The 14626-nt window shown below is 40.4% G+C and overlaps 1 protein-coding gene across 1 annotated transcript; it reads right to left on the reverse strand.

Moving 5' to 3' along the window:
- Nucleotides 1–2502: 2502 nt before the first annotated feature.
- On the reverse strand, nucleotides 2503–8700 carry LOC142502175 (scavenger receptor cysteine-rich domain-containing protein DMBT1-like). The gene is made up of 5 exons (XM_075613050.1): nucleotides 8391–8700; nucleotides 7509–7538; nucleotides 5027–5344; nucleotides 3381–3698; nucleotides 2503–2677 (listed from the first exon to the last, which is right to left on the reverse strand). The coding sequence occupies exons 1-5, from the start codon at nucleotides 8698–8700 to the stop codon at nucleotides 2637–2639; spliced, it is 1017 nt and encodes a 338-aa protein (XP_075469165.1). The 3' UTR covers nucleotides 2503–2636.
- Nucleotides 8701–14626: the final 5926 nt, after the last annotated feature.

A 14626-nucleotide genomic window follows, 5' to 3' on the forward strand; every position in this document is an offset into this window, starting at 1 on the left:
AAACCAAGCTATGTGTGTTCATTCTGTAAATAAATCACAATTTATTTTATCTCTTGCTTTGCTCAATAAAAGGGATCTGGTTATTTTGGTGTTAAAAGTTCTGGTCTACCATGACAGTCATCACGTTATTGGAAATAAAACAACGTTATGCCATGATAACTTGATGTTAAGCCTTAGCAAATGAGATGCAGATGGAGTGCTTTTGTATATAATCAGCTTTGAGTAAGCCATATTAACTCAGGGAACATAAAGTCCATTCCTTTATTAGGTAACATAACATTATGAGCTCTGATTTAACAGAAGTTTGTGAATCAAGTCCTCAATAACCAAATCACCAATGGCCATTACATCTGGGATACTCTTGTCTTCTGCTAACACTCACTCATTTGCACATGACTGTTGCGCACTAATGTTTACTTATAAATAAAAAAATTTTACCAGGAAGTAATACATTGAGACTTACCTCTCATTTTCAAGTATGTCCTGGGCACAGAGGTATAATAATAGTAATAATAATGTTACAAATGGCTTGTACAATGCAGATTTAAATTAATTTAACAGTTTCTTACTGTGCCTAAATAAAACTCTACAAAGGGCACTTGGCTCAAGACAGCCAGTCTATTATCATGTTATTTCATATCCAACTTTAGTTCTATACAGTGCTGTTGATGGTATGTTAATTCCGGCGAGTTATGTTGCTGTTCCACATGAAAATGATTTAAAGAATGAATGTCATTTTTACTTACAATTGCAGGACATGGGGGAGCAGTGTAGCGCCATCATAAGCGTATCCATCCATTTGAACCACGACATATCTATCTGGATTTGCTGACCGTATACACGTATGTTGATGCTACAATGATGACATGTTCATGTTGTGGAAAGGTGAGATTGATGGTTTGGAAGATTGTATTACACATTTAAGTAGTACAAATTCCACCATATGTTTTACATGTAGTTAAAAGTCAAATCTCACACAATATTTCCTGTAATGGTTCACAAAAAAAATAAGTGGACCACAGGTTTATTTAGAAAACCCACCAGTAAAACACCCTATGCTTTCCATCCTTCAAGTTTCCTTGAAAGCTTACCTTTGTCATAGTATTCTCGAGAATAGTTAAAGATCCACCTGGAGCTGCTGTCTCTTTGGAGGACAGGAAACAATGCTTGACTTCCACCTCACATTTGGATCAATGTCAAAGCTTTTTCATATCATGGTAAACACATTTTTGATAGCGATAGGTGTGTTCTTCTTTGATTATACCATTACAAGTGGATTTTTTTAACATACAACTTGTAGTATTGTTCTGTTTTACAGGTTGATTCAGTCCTGGGCCATTGGGGTCAAAACGTATCCATCAAAGCTACAAAACTGGTAGAAACTTAGGTTGTTCCCTAATTGAAAGATACAGTCTCACTCAGCAACATACAGTACTTATGGGTAACAATAAAGGGGGAAAAGCAGCTGTCTAGAATCACACTCACCACTAACATTTGTTTAATTATTAAAGCTATTAGAAAAAAATGGTAACCGCACATCCAAAAACACTTTGGTCAGAAATACTTCAAATAGTATATTTTACTGATGCTCATACAAATGAGTATAAAAGTGAAATACTGTCCTGTTTTTCCCAAACTCTGGGTGGGTGACTGACCCGGTAACTGTCACCCACCACCCAGACACTGTCACCCACCACCCAGACACTGTCACTGTCACCCACCACCCAGACACTGTCACCCACCACCCAGACACTGTCACCCACCACCCAGATACTGTCACCCACCACCCAGACACTGTCACTGTCACCCACCACCCAGACACTGTCACCCACCATCCTGTCACTGTCACCCATCAACTAGTCACTGTCACCCACCACCCAGTCACTGTCACCCACCACCCAGTCACTGTCACTCACCACCCAGACACTGTCATCCACCACCCTGTCACTGTCACCCACCCAGTCACCGTCACTGTCACCCACCACCCAGACACTGTCACCCACCATCCTGTCACTGTCACCCACCAACTAGTCACTGTCACCCACCAACTAGTCACTGTCACCCTCCACCCAGTCACTGTCACCCACCACCCAGACACTGTCACCCACCACCCAGACCCTGTCACGCACCATCCTGTCACTGTCACCCATCAACTAGTCACTGTCACCCACCAACTAGTCACTGTCATCCACCACCCTGTCACTGTCACCCACCCAGTCACCCACCCAGTCACTCAGTCACCCACCCAGTCACTCAGTCACCCACCCAGTCATTCAGTCACCCACCCAGTCACTCAGTCACCCACCCAGTCACCCACCCAGTCACTCAGTCACCCACCCAGTCACTCAGTCACCAAGAGCACTACTCATTTAATTTAAAAACATACAATTCCACTAACTTTATAAAGAAAACGGGATTTTATTTAACAAAGCCTCTCCCCTTTTCTATTTTGACAGCATAATTATGGATTAAAATGTTCTACAACACAAAGCTTAGCTCCAATGTTTAATACGTGTATATCGTCTGTAAATCAGGCTCAGCACCACTATTTGTAAACCACTAGAAACAGCTCGTGATCAATTGCAGATGGTAAAAATCGAAAAGTCAACTGGAGATAAGACGTCTGAATATCCTGTTCATCCAACTGACCTTCCCGTGGTGTTACTTAATGCTTCACCTGAGTAACACAGAATAAATATATATGAGATTAGGGGTACTTACAACATCAATGTTGTGCAGCGTGTCATAGTAAAATGTACCCATCCTTAAGCTCTGTGACAATGTAACCTTGTCCGGAAAGTATCATACATTGGATTCACGTTCTTTGGTTTTTGGGCTGATGGCCGCTTTGACCTGGGGTGTCTTATGGATGCAAAAATACACAGTATACAAAAGCAGTACACGCTCTGCTTACCTGCTGCACGCAAAGCAAGATCAGGGCAAAGTATTGCCATACACTGGGGTACTTTTCCAAATGACTCTTTGGGGGTTATTCATTGGACTTGCAATAGTGCTGATCGGGGTATGAAAACTCCCATTTAAGTCATTGGGAGTTTCAGCGTGATTGTTCCCCAATCAGCACTATCGCAGTTTAATGAATAACCTCCCTGTGTCTTTATAACAACAAATCAGATACTTTGGGATTTATCTCGAGTGAGTTTCTATGGGTATGTGTATGTCATTCTGAACCTGCACAAATATCCATATCTCCAAACATTTTATATCTGTAAGAGCAACTCCTTCACTGACCTGCAACATGCCCCTAGCAGTCAAAGGGTTAAAGGTCGGTCGACCTGATCTATCCTATATCATTGATAGCTTGTGTTCTGGGATATTTGTTATAGGTTACAGAGAATTAGGGCAGTCAGAGACCCTCGTACCTGCACACACCACACCTGCATCCTCACTGTGGTCACAATTGTGTGTGTTCCATGCCCGGTGGGAGCACTGCCACAGGACAAACTCTGTGCCCCTGCAGGTCACATCATCCAGCACTATGCTGCCGGTCCCTCTACCAAAGCGTGCCAGCCCCGGGGCTTGCAGTGCCAGGCCACAGCCCAGCTGCTTGCACACTATCTTGGCTGCTGCCAGATTCCACAGGTCATCACAAACCGTTCCCCACACACCCCGGTGGGAAACCTCGAGACGTCCTTCACAGCGGCTGCTCCCGTTAGCAAGACGTAGTTCAGGAGGAATCTCTGAAGACATGGGAGAGGGACAGGATGGGGATCAGATGTTCAGAGGAAGTCCCACGCTCATTTTTAGGTAAGCAATTTGTTAAGAAACTTTGAGTGCAGCAAGGTGGGAACTCAAAATCTAATGTGTCAAATATATGTTTGAATATTAGAGGTACAGTATGTAGTTTGGGATGGAGGATCCTCTCTAATACTTAAGAACCAACCTTTGACACACAATAGGTACCCACCTGTTGTGCTCTGTCTTGCTGTGCTGGTGGTACCAGGCCCTACTAAAAGGCATAGAGAAGAAAAAAAACACAAACCACTGAATGCAACATAAAGTACATGAGAGAAATGAACATGGAAGATACACAGCGAAGGCAAAAGGAGAAAGAGAGAGGAACACAGGAAGGAGACAGAAAAAAATGAAATGAAAAGCAGCAAGAACAAAGGAGACAGGAAGAGAATGTGAGAAGGATCCAGCTTATACAAGCTGGGAATCTGAGTTTGAAGTTACCAGGGGCTTTGGTTGTAGGAGATCCAGCGTCTGTGAGCAAGGAAAGCAGTATCAGTAACACGCTAACCTTAATCACAAGGGATTAATTCATATTAATATTGCTGTTAAGGTCCAGAGACTCAGTCAAGTGAGGTTTGGGATTCAGCGCCAAAGGATTATATAGTAATTAAGGGAAGGATCTCTCACTGGTATTTTGGTTCTAATTCTCTAATTTTGTATTTATTTATTTTTGCCAGAACTTTATTGGTCTTGTAAACATAATTATGGGTGGAAAATGTTTTTTTTTTTTTTTTTAATTCAAACTGTTGCACCTACATATGTACAGTAGCCCCCTTTCTCCTGACCGAGGGGCCACTTTTTGTGTAGGTATTAGTACCAGTCACGACTCACATTACGCCCATCATAATGAAAATGGATAGGAAAGCAAAATGAAACCATTATGTCTTCCAAGAAACCTGTTTTTGTGCATATACACGTACACCCTCTTGCTGTCCCTTCCTCACAGAACAATCCACCACAATTCTTACTCACACCCTCATTATATCATACACTTATCGTCCTCCCTCCCACATTGTACGGCGCTGCGGAATATGCTGGCGCCATACAAATAAAAGAATAATAATAATTGTATAAGAGGCAGGTGACATGAAACCTCAACTCAAACTTACTTATTATCAAGGAAAATAAAACCCATTATTTATGGATGATCATGTTAGTAGCTTTCCCAAGTCTTACAATACGCTTGTGGTACTTTCTTCTGCTGCAGACAAGACGGTGTTTGAGCAGAGCAGACATTTTGACCACAATAACAAAGCTGGACAATAGTCTTTACCTGAGCAGATCACCCCAGTGTCCTCAGTGTGCGCACAATTGTGGGAGCCCCATGCTCGGTGGGTGCACTGCTCAAGGAGAGACTCATTCCCAACACAGATAACATCGTCCAATACAATCTTTCCGCTGCCTTCCCCAAAATATGCCCTCCCCGGGGCAGACACAGCCGCTCCGCAGCCCAGCTGCCTGCACACAACTTCTGCATCATTCAGGTCCCACAGGTCATCGCACACCGTGCCCCAGCTTGTGTTAAAATGAACCTCCACGCGGCCTGCACACCGGTTCCACCCATCAGATAAGCGCAGCTCTGAGGGAAATGCTGAAGAGATGGGGATACAGAGAGCTATTTTACAAAGATCTCAATAGGATACAGTGGTGACCCAGTAATTACAATTCTGCATTAAATATATCAAGTTTCAATTTTCTTCATGTAATATTGATCAGTGAAACACAGGTTGAATTCTCCTTCAAGCCAAGACAGCAAAGAAACACATGGCGAGTTGCTTCAAACAGTAAAGATGTTGACTTGAACCCGTGTTTTGGTTCTAGCTCAAGTTCATTGGTTTTGGATTGTCACGGAATATGTGACTTTCATCATATTATTTATATAAAACATTTAAATAGATATTGTCTAAAAAGGGTTTACATGTTGTGTGCATTAGAGGCGAGTCACAAAAGGGTAAATAAATCAAATTAATATGAAAGGAACCAAAAAAATGCATATTTTGTATTTCTTTTTTGGAGTTGGGGTATTTTTTTTTGGGGGGGGGGGTTGACATTCCAGACTGTACTGTTCATTTACAATAATATCAAAAAGTCCATACTTACTCAGCAGAGATAGTTAGCCAGAATGTTTTTTTTAGCAAAATATCATCGTCCTCCACTGCACCAAAGAGTCCATCTTTCAAAAGATTCAGGAACTTGTGTCCATTTAATTTAATGCTTCAATGAAAGCTAGAGAGATTTTCTTCTCATCAGGTTTTGTATGGCACCTCTCAAAGTTGCAGTGAACACCTGGTCAATTTCTGTGTGGTACAATTAGAGTGTGCAAAACCTACAGTACAGTATGTTAACCTGTACTGCACTCTCAGCTAACTTCAAAGAAGATCAAAAGGTTTCAATTTGTCATACAGTATGTGAATCAGAGGAAAGTATTTGTACTGTGCCATCTGCAAAAGCTTAATAATGAATGAAACATGGTTAACCATCTCCTGTTAGTCATTCGGATTGGAGATCTCTTTTCAAACACACAGAATTAGGAGTTGTAGCATCTCCAGTGGGATTCATGTATTCACCTCTACTTCCCAATGCTTTCATTGAACATGCTGATCCAGGGATGGCCAACTCCAATCCTCAAGGGTCCACCAACAGATCAGGTTTTCAGGATATCCCTGCTTCAGCACAGATGGTTCAATCAGTGGCTCAGTCTTCAACTGAGCCACTGATTGAGCCACCTGTGCTGAAGCAGGAATATCCCTAATACCTGTTGGTGGCCCTTGAGGACTGGAGTTGGCCACCCATGTGCTAATCCAATGCTCACAATCCCTCGCCTCATACTTTCTGCTTTCCTCCCTGTCACTCTATGATGGTTTGGGAGGAGGGAAGCCCACAATGTATAAGCATCAGCATGTTGGCTGATTAAACTAAATATGGTCCTGAAGAAGCTAAAGATGGGAAATCCTGCAAGAACACAAGTTATCGCTGACTTCCCCAAGCCCAGGTTGGAAGCGGAAACAAGATTTTGCCTAGTTTGTATCCTGGGTTTAGGCCCATTGTGCAAAGCTGCAATTTGGATTGTTCTAAACTGCAGCAGTCCATAGGGGGGCTTGCATTTTGCCCCTCCCAAACTTGCACTTCTCTATCAAAAAATACAATATTGTTGCAGAAATCCAGGCAGTGATGGAGTGTTGTACATAGGATCAAACGGAAAGGGAAACCAATGACATTGCATCGCCTCCATTTCCTACTACATGGTGCAAACATAAAACATTCCAACATGGAATCTAGCTATAAAGTGCAGCTATTTTTCTTATTGTAACATTTATTTTGCCCCCCCATGGTGTTAGGGCGGTACAATATTTTTGTTACTAAACAGATTGTATTTAAATGCAGCCCACTTACAGTAGGTATTTCTCAGATCACCTGTGGTCACATTGTATCCATAAGGAGTATAATTACAAACACAATGTGTGGTGTTCTCCAGACCGCATCATCGGAGATACTGGAATTCTGCACTGCAAAGAGGTTCTTCAAGGAACCCATGCATACATTTTATTTTGGACTTTGCCAGCAAGCATCTCTACTCAGATTTATTTTCACCGTGATACTTCTTTAACCTACTTGACACCGTGCATCGTGCTGCTTCATGTCAGTCGTTTTAATTTGGCCTTAGTACTTTTTTCCAATGTTCTCATTTGTAAAGTTAATGTTTTTGCGCATCCTTTGAATTTTTTTCTTGTAAAGGTTCAGGGCTCTGTACTCACCAAGAGGATCGTGTGCTGAGGGTCCTGGAACTGTCAGAAGAAAGGACAACACTTGATGTAGATGAAATTATTCTACTTTGCAGATCCTATCCAAGAAAGTGAAATACAGTGTTTCACCCCATTAACCTATGAGTTGATAGAGAACCTTGAAAGATTGCTCTGTTTGTATCTCCTGGCTGGGGTCTCGACATCTGATTATCATCCCACCATCAATTTATTATATTGGAACAACATTTCCCTATTTTTCTTTTTTATCTTTAATTCTAATAAATATTTACATTGCATATATGGTCAAGAAAACAAGAAAACAAGAAAACGAGAAAACTATTACAAACATGTAGTTAATGTTGGAGAGGTTGCGGTCAACGAGCCCACTATTCCTAATGAGCTGGTCCTGTCCGGTGATCCTAGGGTTTTGGATGTTTGTCAAACAACAAAACTGATGTTTTTTATACAGTAACATACCAATGGACCCCTTATAATCTGTATTGGTTTACCAACCCCCAAATGTACCTAGAATAATGAATACATTGATCACATTCTGACTGCATCTAGGTGCTCAATAGCTCAACATTGGAAACAGTCCACTCCTACACCAGAAATGTATTATTCTCTAAGATAAACAGGGTTATAGAAATAGAGAAACTAATGGCCTGGCTTGGCCACTTTACCAAGAAGTTTGGAAGGGTCTGGCAACACTGGATACACACTTTTTCAAGTGGTTCCACACTCAGAGTTCCCACTCATGTTAAGGGCTTACTTTTCAAGTTGTGGGATAGTGGAAACTATTTTAAGGAACCCTACATATATTTTCGTTGGGATTTCTGCAAAACACTGCTACATTAATGCTCCATTATCTGAAACTGCCAAATGTGGAAGTACCTGAGCATATGACCCCAACATGTTCCAGGGGGCCACAGTCATGTATGTACCAGCCTCGATGCGAGCACTGCCAAAGAGCCAACTCATTTCCACGGCAACTCACGTCATCCAGGATGATCTTGCCACTGCTCGGTCCATACCTAGCGAGGGAGAGGACAGTGTTCCCGCACCCAACTTGCCGACACACCACGTCTGCATTGACTCGACTCCAGCCATCATCACACACTGCTCCCCATTCCCCTTGGTAATACAGCTCCACGCGCCCTGCACAGGCATGCTCCCCATGGGTCAACCGCAGTGCCAGAGACATGTCTAGAGACACATATGACAAGACTCACCAATGGGCCCAGTCATCAAACAATACAGGTATATACACCAACACAACCTATGGTTCATTGAGTTTATCCCTCTTAAGACAGGATGGCTCATACAGTATTTCCAATTAATAATATACCCATTGCATTTAACAGTAGAAGTAGGGTAACTCATTCTTTGGTGTGTGTTGTATAAAATAGGAAATATTATAGCAGGAATGGGAATGCTCAATCTTCTGGATCTGTGTTTTCAGCTCTTCCCATTCAAAAACAATAATTTCCCTAATAACAGATAAAGAGGCTCTTGGGGATGTTTAACTCTTTAACTGCCAGGGGGGTCTATAATTCACTGGTGTTTTGCAGGCCCCCTTGGCATTGAAATGGTTAAGAGTTGCCCCGCTGATCATGTGAATAATATAAGCTATATAAATGAGAGGTGGCATAGTTCATTGTCCAGCATGCGGATATATATCTAGTACAGGTACAGCTTACCATCCTGCCGTTTGGGAACTGCAGGGGTATTCGTGGATGCTGCGGGGAGAAGAAGGTTATACAAATGGTTAATCACGTCCTTAAAAAAAAAGAGGGAAATTGCAAAATGGAAACTCAGAGAGAATACAGAAGAGACAAGAGCAGGAGAAGGAGACCGACAGGAACATAACTGAAGGAGAAGAGAGAAAGAACAATCAACATAACTTAACACAATTCAATACAACATAAATGTACACTACAGTACTTAATAATGAGACTAAAGTATGTATATATATATATATATATATATATATATATATATATATATATATATATAAAATCAAAGGCTCCTTACCAGGCAGACCAGAGAATCCAGGGAATCCAAAGCAGGCACAGCAAGGAAGAGACAGCACACTTGTTAGCAAAAAGAATTGTATTAGTGAAGCAGGCACAAAACACCAACGTTTCGGTCCTAAAAACAGGACCTTTATCAAGCACTCCCTTGATAAAGGTCCTGTTTTTAGGACCGAAACGTTGGTGTTTTGTGCCTGCTTCACTAATACAATTCTTTTTGCTAACAAGTGTGCTGTCTCTTCCTTGCTGTGCCTGCTTTGGATTCCCTGGATTCTCTGGTCTGCCTGGTAAGGAGCCTTTGATTGTATTCATTCATATGGGACTAAGCACCTGTCCTCATCTGTATTTGTGTGCCATCTGCTCTGTTACCTATATATATATATACATATATATATATATACATATATATATATATATATACATATATATATATATATATACATATATACATATATATATATATATACATATATACATATATACATATATACATATATATATATATATACATATATACATATATACATATATATATATATATATATATATATATATATATATATATATATATATATATATACATACACATATATACATATATACATATATATGTATAAATATACATATATACGTATATATATACATATATATATATACATATATATATATACATATATACATATATATATATATATACACATATATACATATATATATATATATACACATACATATATATATATATATATATATATATATATATATATATATATATATATATATATATATATATATATATATATATACACACACATATGGTACAGCATCAGGGCACTCACTAATGAAGCCAAACAACATTGAAAATACTGGGTGAACACCGTCCAAATCAGGTACAGTAAATGAAGAAGCAAAAAGGGACAGGCACGCCAATGCAAAAAAGGGTGGTATTTAATGACGACAGCCTTTCTCAAGAGATCTTACATGAGCCGAAACTTGCTGTAAATGTGTATGCATACAGTGCACCATGCTACACACCTTGGGATCTGACGGGGACGGCGACAGACTCTGCAGCTGGAAGGGAAAAAAGGAGGTATTTGTCAGTACAGAGATATGTACACCTGTATAGGAGCCCTGATTAAATTGTACTTAGTCAGATCATAATTTCAATGGCAGTGGTTGGGTGCGCAGACTGGCTTCCATGTGCACATGGCTTCAGGGAGTAGATATGGGTGAATCTGGCCCAATCTGTTTCCCCCATTTTCTCGCATTTCCCCCCCAAAATCCGTTTCACGGTGTAAAATCTGCAGATGGATTTGGTCGGTTTCAATCTGCGCGGATTCATCAAAATCTGCCATTGGATACAATCCGTTGATGGATTTGTAGCGTCCAATCCACGGATTTAGCAATCCGTTGGCGGATTCTTAAGAACGGATTGCTGAATCTACAGATTGTATCCTGCATAATCCATCCACGGGTCGCAGAATTCGTGGAGTGTATTGGTAATAATAATTTTAAAAAATCAGCAAAACGCGACTCGCCCTTTTTGAGATTGATCCACGGAAATCTGCTAACCAAAGGAACCGGCCGATCCAAATCCGTCAACAAAGTTTCTCTATGAGGGAGTCCTGCTGCAGGGACCTCTCTGAAGAGGACATAATAATTCCGAGCAGGTTACCTTGTGGGTGTAGGATCCAGAGGCAAAATATTACCACCTGTGAGAGCAGCATTCTGAATTCTGCGTGGGTAAACATAGCCTAAGCTTTATATGAGAGATGGGCGGATCTCTTTCCAATCCTCGGTCTTTGTAGGATTCCCCCAGGGAGACGTCATTACTTGCTAGGCATTAAATACACATGCACTAAGCAGGTTTCATACACAAACTTGTGTTGTTAAATAATGCTGCTCGGTGGTGGGAATCGCAGCACCCTAATAACATTGCACAGTGCCGGTTGTATTAATGAAACGCTGCTTTTTTGTTATTATGTCCTTTAGAACAGGGGAGGCCAACTCCAGTCCTCAAGGGCAACCAACAGACCAGGTTTTCAGGATATCGCTGCTTCAGGACAGGTGGCTCAATCATTGGCTCAGTCTTTGACTGTCATTCTTTGTTCCTGGATAATATTTGGGTCTCCAGCAGGTTACCCCTCAGTACAAAAGCACCGGTAATTATGCAAGCTTTTTCTAACTATATGGTATGCAGCAGTTAACCCTTTCTTCCCCTTAAAGCAGCAAAACATATGAAATCTTACATGGTTTTTTTAATTAATTATTAGATAATTCTGCATTTTATTATTATTCAACTCAATGCCATTTTTAATGAGTTTAAAAGCATCCTTTGATTTCTTTAGCAGGTTTTGGCACAGTTCCCCAGCAGTGTAAAATGTTGCAACATTTTCCTGTTTCTGATCATTTGTTGCCAATGTTCCCAGAAGTTTGAGCTTCAAACTGTAACAATAGATAATGGTTTTAGTAATATAAGGATACATTGAAGCAGCCATTATGTTGGTCACACAATCAGGATTTTTACACATTTATAACAGGAGCAAACAAACAATTACCAGTTTAGGTAAGAATGTAGAATATTGTCACCTGCTTTACATATACACATAGGAAGAAGGGGGGAAGACTGTAGTATTGCTGTTTTGCGCACTTAAATGGGCCATATAGTTTAGTTGAAAGGTCTATTGAATAGCGCTGTTTAATAAATATAGCATATAGCCTATAGTGTTTTCACAAGAGGTTAGAGAGTTGCACTAATCCTCTTTTTGTTTATTTATATATAGTATGGCCACACTTAAGGGTTTGCATGAAATAAAAATTATTTTGCACATAATTATTACTCTAACTTTGTATCAATTTTTCTTAAAATATTGAAATTCAAGCTGTGTGAAAGGTCTTCCTTTATTTCTTGGCTAGTGGGTGTGAATCAAGTGTCACCGTGTAATCTAACCCAGACTTGTCAGAAAACCTTGTTCTCTGGACACTTCACTCCCCCCCCTTTGTGGCATTACCCGGGGATGGCTGGCATAACGTCACTTCTCATTGTCCCTGTTGTCTGATACTTGGAAACCGAGAACCTTTTTGAGATTAAGAGACACAAATTAAAGTAGGTCACTGAAAACAAAATAAAATCTCCAACAAAAATTAGATGGACGGGCGACACAGATCTCATGGGTATCACACAGAGCCCTCATGATAACATAGAAGTTTCGGATATCCTGCATTTACAAAGCGCCTTTCAATTCCAATGCAATTTAAATAATACTTCAAAGTAACTCAAGTGTGGCTGTATCACTGTACACTAACAGTGCTCTGGTACAATATATATACACATACAACCCTACCCTAGAGGGAATACGAAAAATAATCAAAGATCTGCAACCCATGCTGGAAGAGGATGTGACATTAAAAGAAATCTTCCCCAAACCTCCCATTCTTGTGTTCTGGCAACCACCAAACCTCAAACAGAAATTAGTCAACAGAAAACTTCATAACAAACTTAAAGCCACTGATAATGGCACAAAACCGTGCAACAGCGCACGTTGCAAACTCTGCAAACATATATTGCTAAGACCCCACAGCCAGTCACAACAATAGAACAATCAATGTTAAAGGATCATACAGCTGCACATCCAGGAACGTGGTGTATATGATTCAATGCAACAAATGTGACCAAGGATGCTACATTGGGGAAACCAGCCCAAAACCTCAAGGCAGAATGATTATGCACAGACACTCTATACTCCACCACAAAAACAAAAAAAAAGATACTGCTCACCTGTGGGACATCATTTCTCACTACCAGATCATTCCATAAATGATTTAAAAATCAAAATTCTCAATGGAATGTTCAAACGCACCCAAGAACAGAAAACATTTGAGCTCAGAATGATAAGACTCTTTGACACCAAAACAAGTGGACTTAATGCAGATATGGGGTTTCTCACACAATCATAATTTGTTGTAATGGTCCTCCCTGACATTGTGCCATCCTATACCTTCCCCCTCTTTGCTGTTGTGGATGTACAGCCCCCCATTCCTAATTCTCACCGTTCTCATCTCTGTTTCAACACCCAGTGCCTCTCTGTTCTTTAGTCTTCCTTTTTTTCCCCATTTTCCAATCCCTGTCTAAGTTGTAGAAACCTTTGTATATCTGTATTGCTGACCTGAGGAGAGGAACACTCTTGAAAGCTTGTCCTATGACATAAATTGTTAGTCCAAATGGTCAATTGCACTAAAAAAAGAAGCAATATCCCAAATTTTAAACACTACCAGGTGTACAATTGCCAAAAAATGGAAACAACCAGACCCCCCCCCCCACCTAGCCTTAAACCAAATAAATAACAAAACTTGGCATATAGTTTATATGGAAAAACTCACAGCCTATCTTAACAGTTCTACCTCACAATTCTCCGAGACGTGGGCTCCTTGGTTCCGTCATGCAGGTATATCCCCGTATATAGACTAGAATGCTCGGAACAGAGTGATACATGCAGTATTTAAACTGTTGCTTACTGTGTTATATTGTTACAAATGCTGCCCCCCCCTTTTCTCCTTGATCTCCCTTCCCTTTTTTGTATTACAACTAGTTTATTTGTATTATTGTATTTCACCCCTTTTCTTGTTTTCTATTTTGTATACCATGTTTTTTATGTATATAAAATGATCAATAAAAAATTTAAGTAACAAAAAAAAAAAAGTTATCACCCAATCCTGAAGAACTCATTTATTCTGCACTATCGCAATTTATTAGCCACTAACATGGCTATTTCCGTTTTATATCCGATATATATATATATTCTGCTTAAATCAGTGGTTCTCATTTCCAGTCCTCAAGCCATTCCAATAGGTCAGGTTTTCAGGATATCCCAGCTTCAGCACAGGTGGCTCAGTCAAAGAGCTCTTATTGAGCCACCTGTGCTGAAGCTGGAAGATCCTGAAAACCTGACCTGTTTGGGAGCTTGAGGACTGATGTTGCACACCCCTGTGCTGAGACACCCTTTACCCAGACTCCCTCTCCCACTCTGAAAAAGTAGGTTGGGTAAGCAGAGGCTTTATAGCACTCTCCCAATCAGGTGTGTATAAATCCCAGAGCAC

Source organism: Ascaphus truei, chromosome 8 (genome assembly GCF_040206685.1).
Source record: "Ascaphus truei isolate aAscTru1 chromosome 8, aAscTru1.hap1, whole genome shotgun sequence".
Taxonomy (NCBI): Eukaryota; Metazoa; Chordata; class Amphibia; order Anura; family Ascaphidae; genus Ascaphus; species Ascaphus truei.

Bases quoted from the DNA above. Each gene is read 5' to 3' on its own strand.
- LOC142502175 (XM_075613050.1), bottom strand. From the start codon at position 8,700: ATGTCTCTGGCACTGCGGTTGACCCATGGGGAGCATGCCTGTGCAGGG. The intron at 7,539-8,390 runs GTACTTCCACAT...TTCTTCTGACAG, and splicing joins TGTTGGGGTCATATGCTCAG to TTCCAGGACCCTCAGCACAC. The intron at 5,345-7,508 runs GTGAGTACAGAG...CCATCTCTTCAG, and splicing joins CTCAGCACACGATCCTCTTG to CATTTCCCTCAGAGCTGCGC.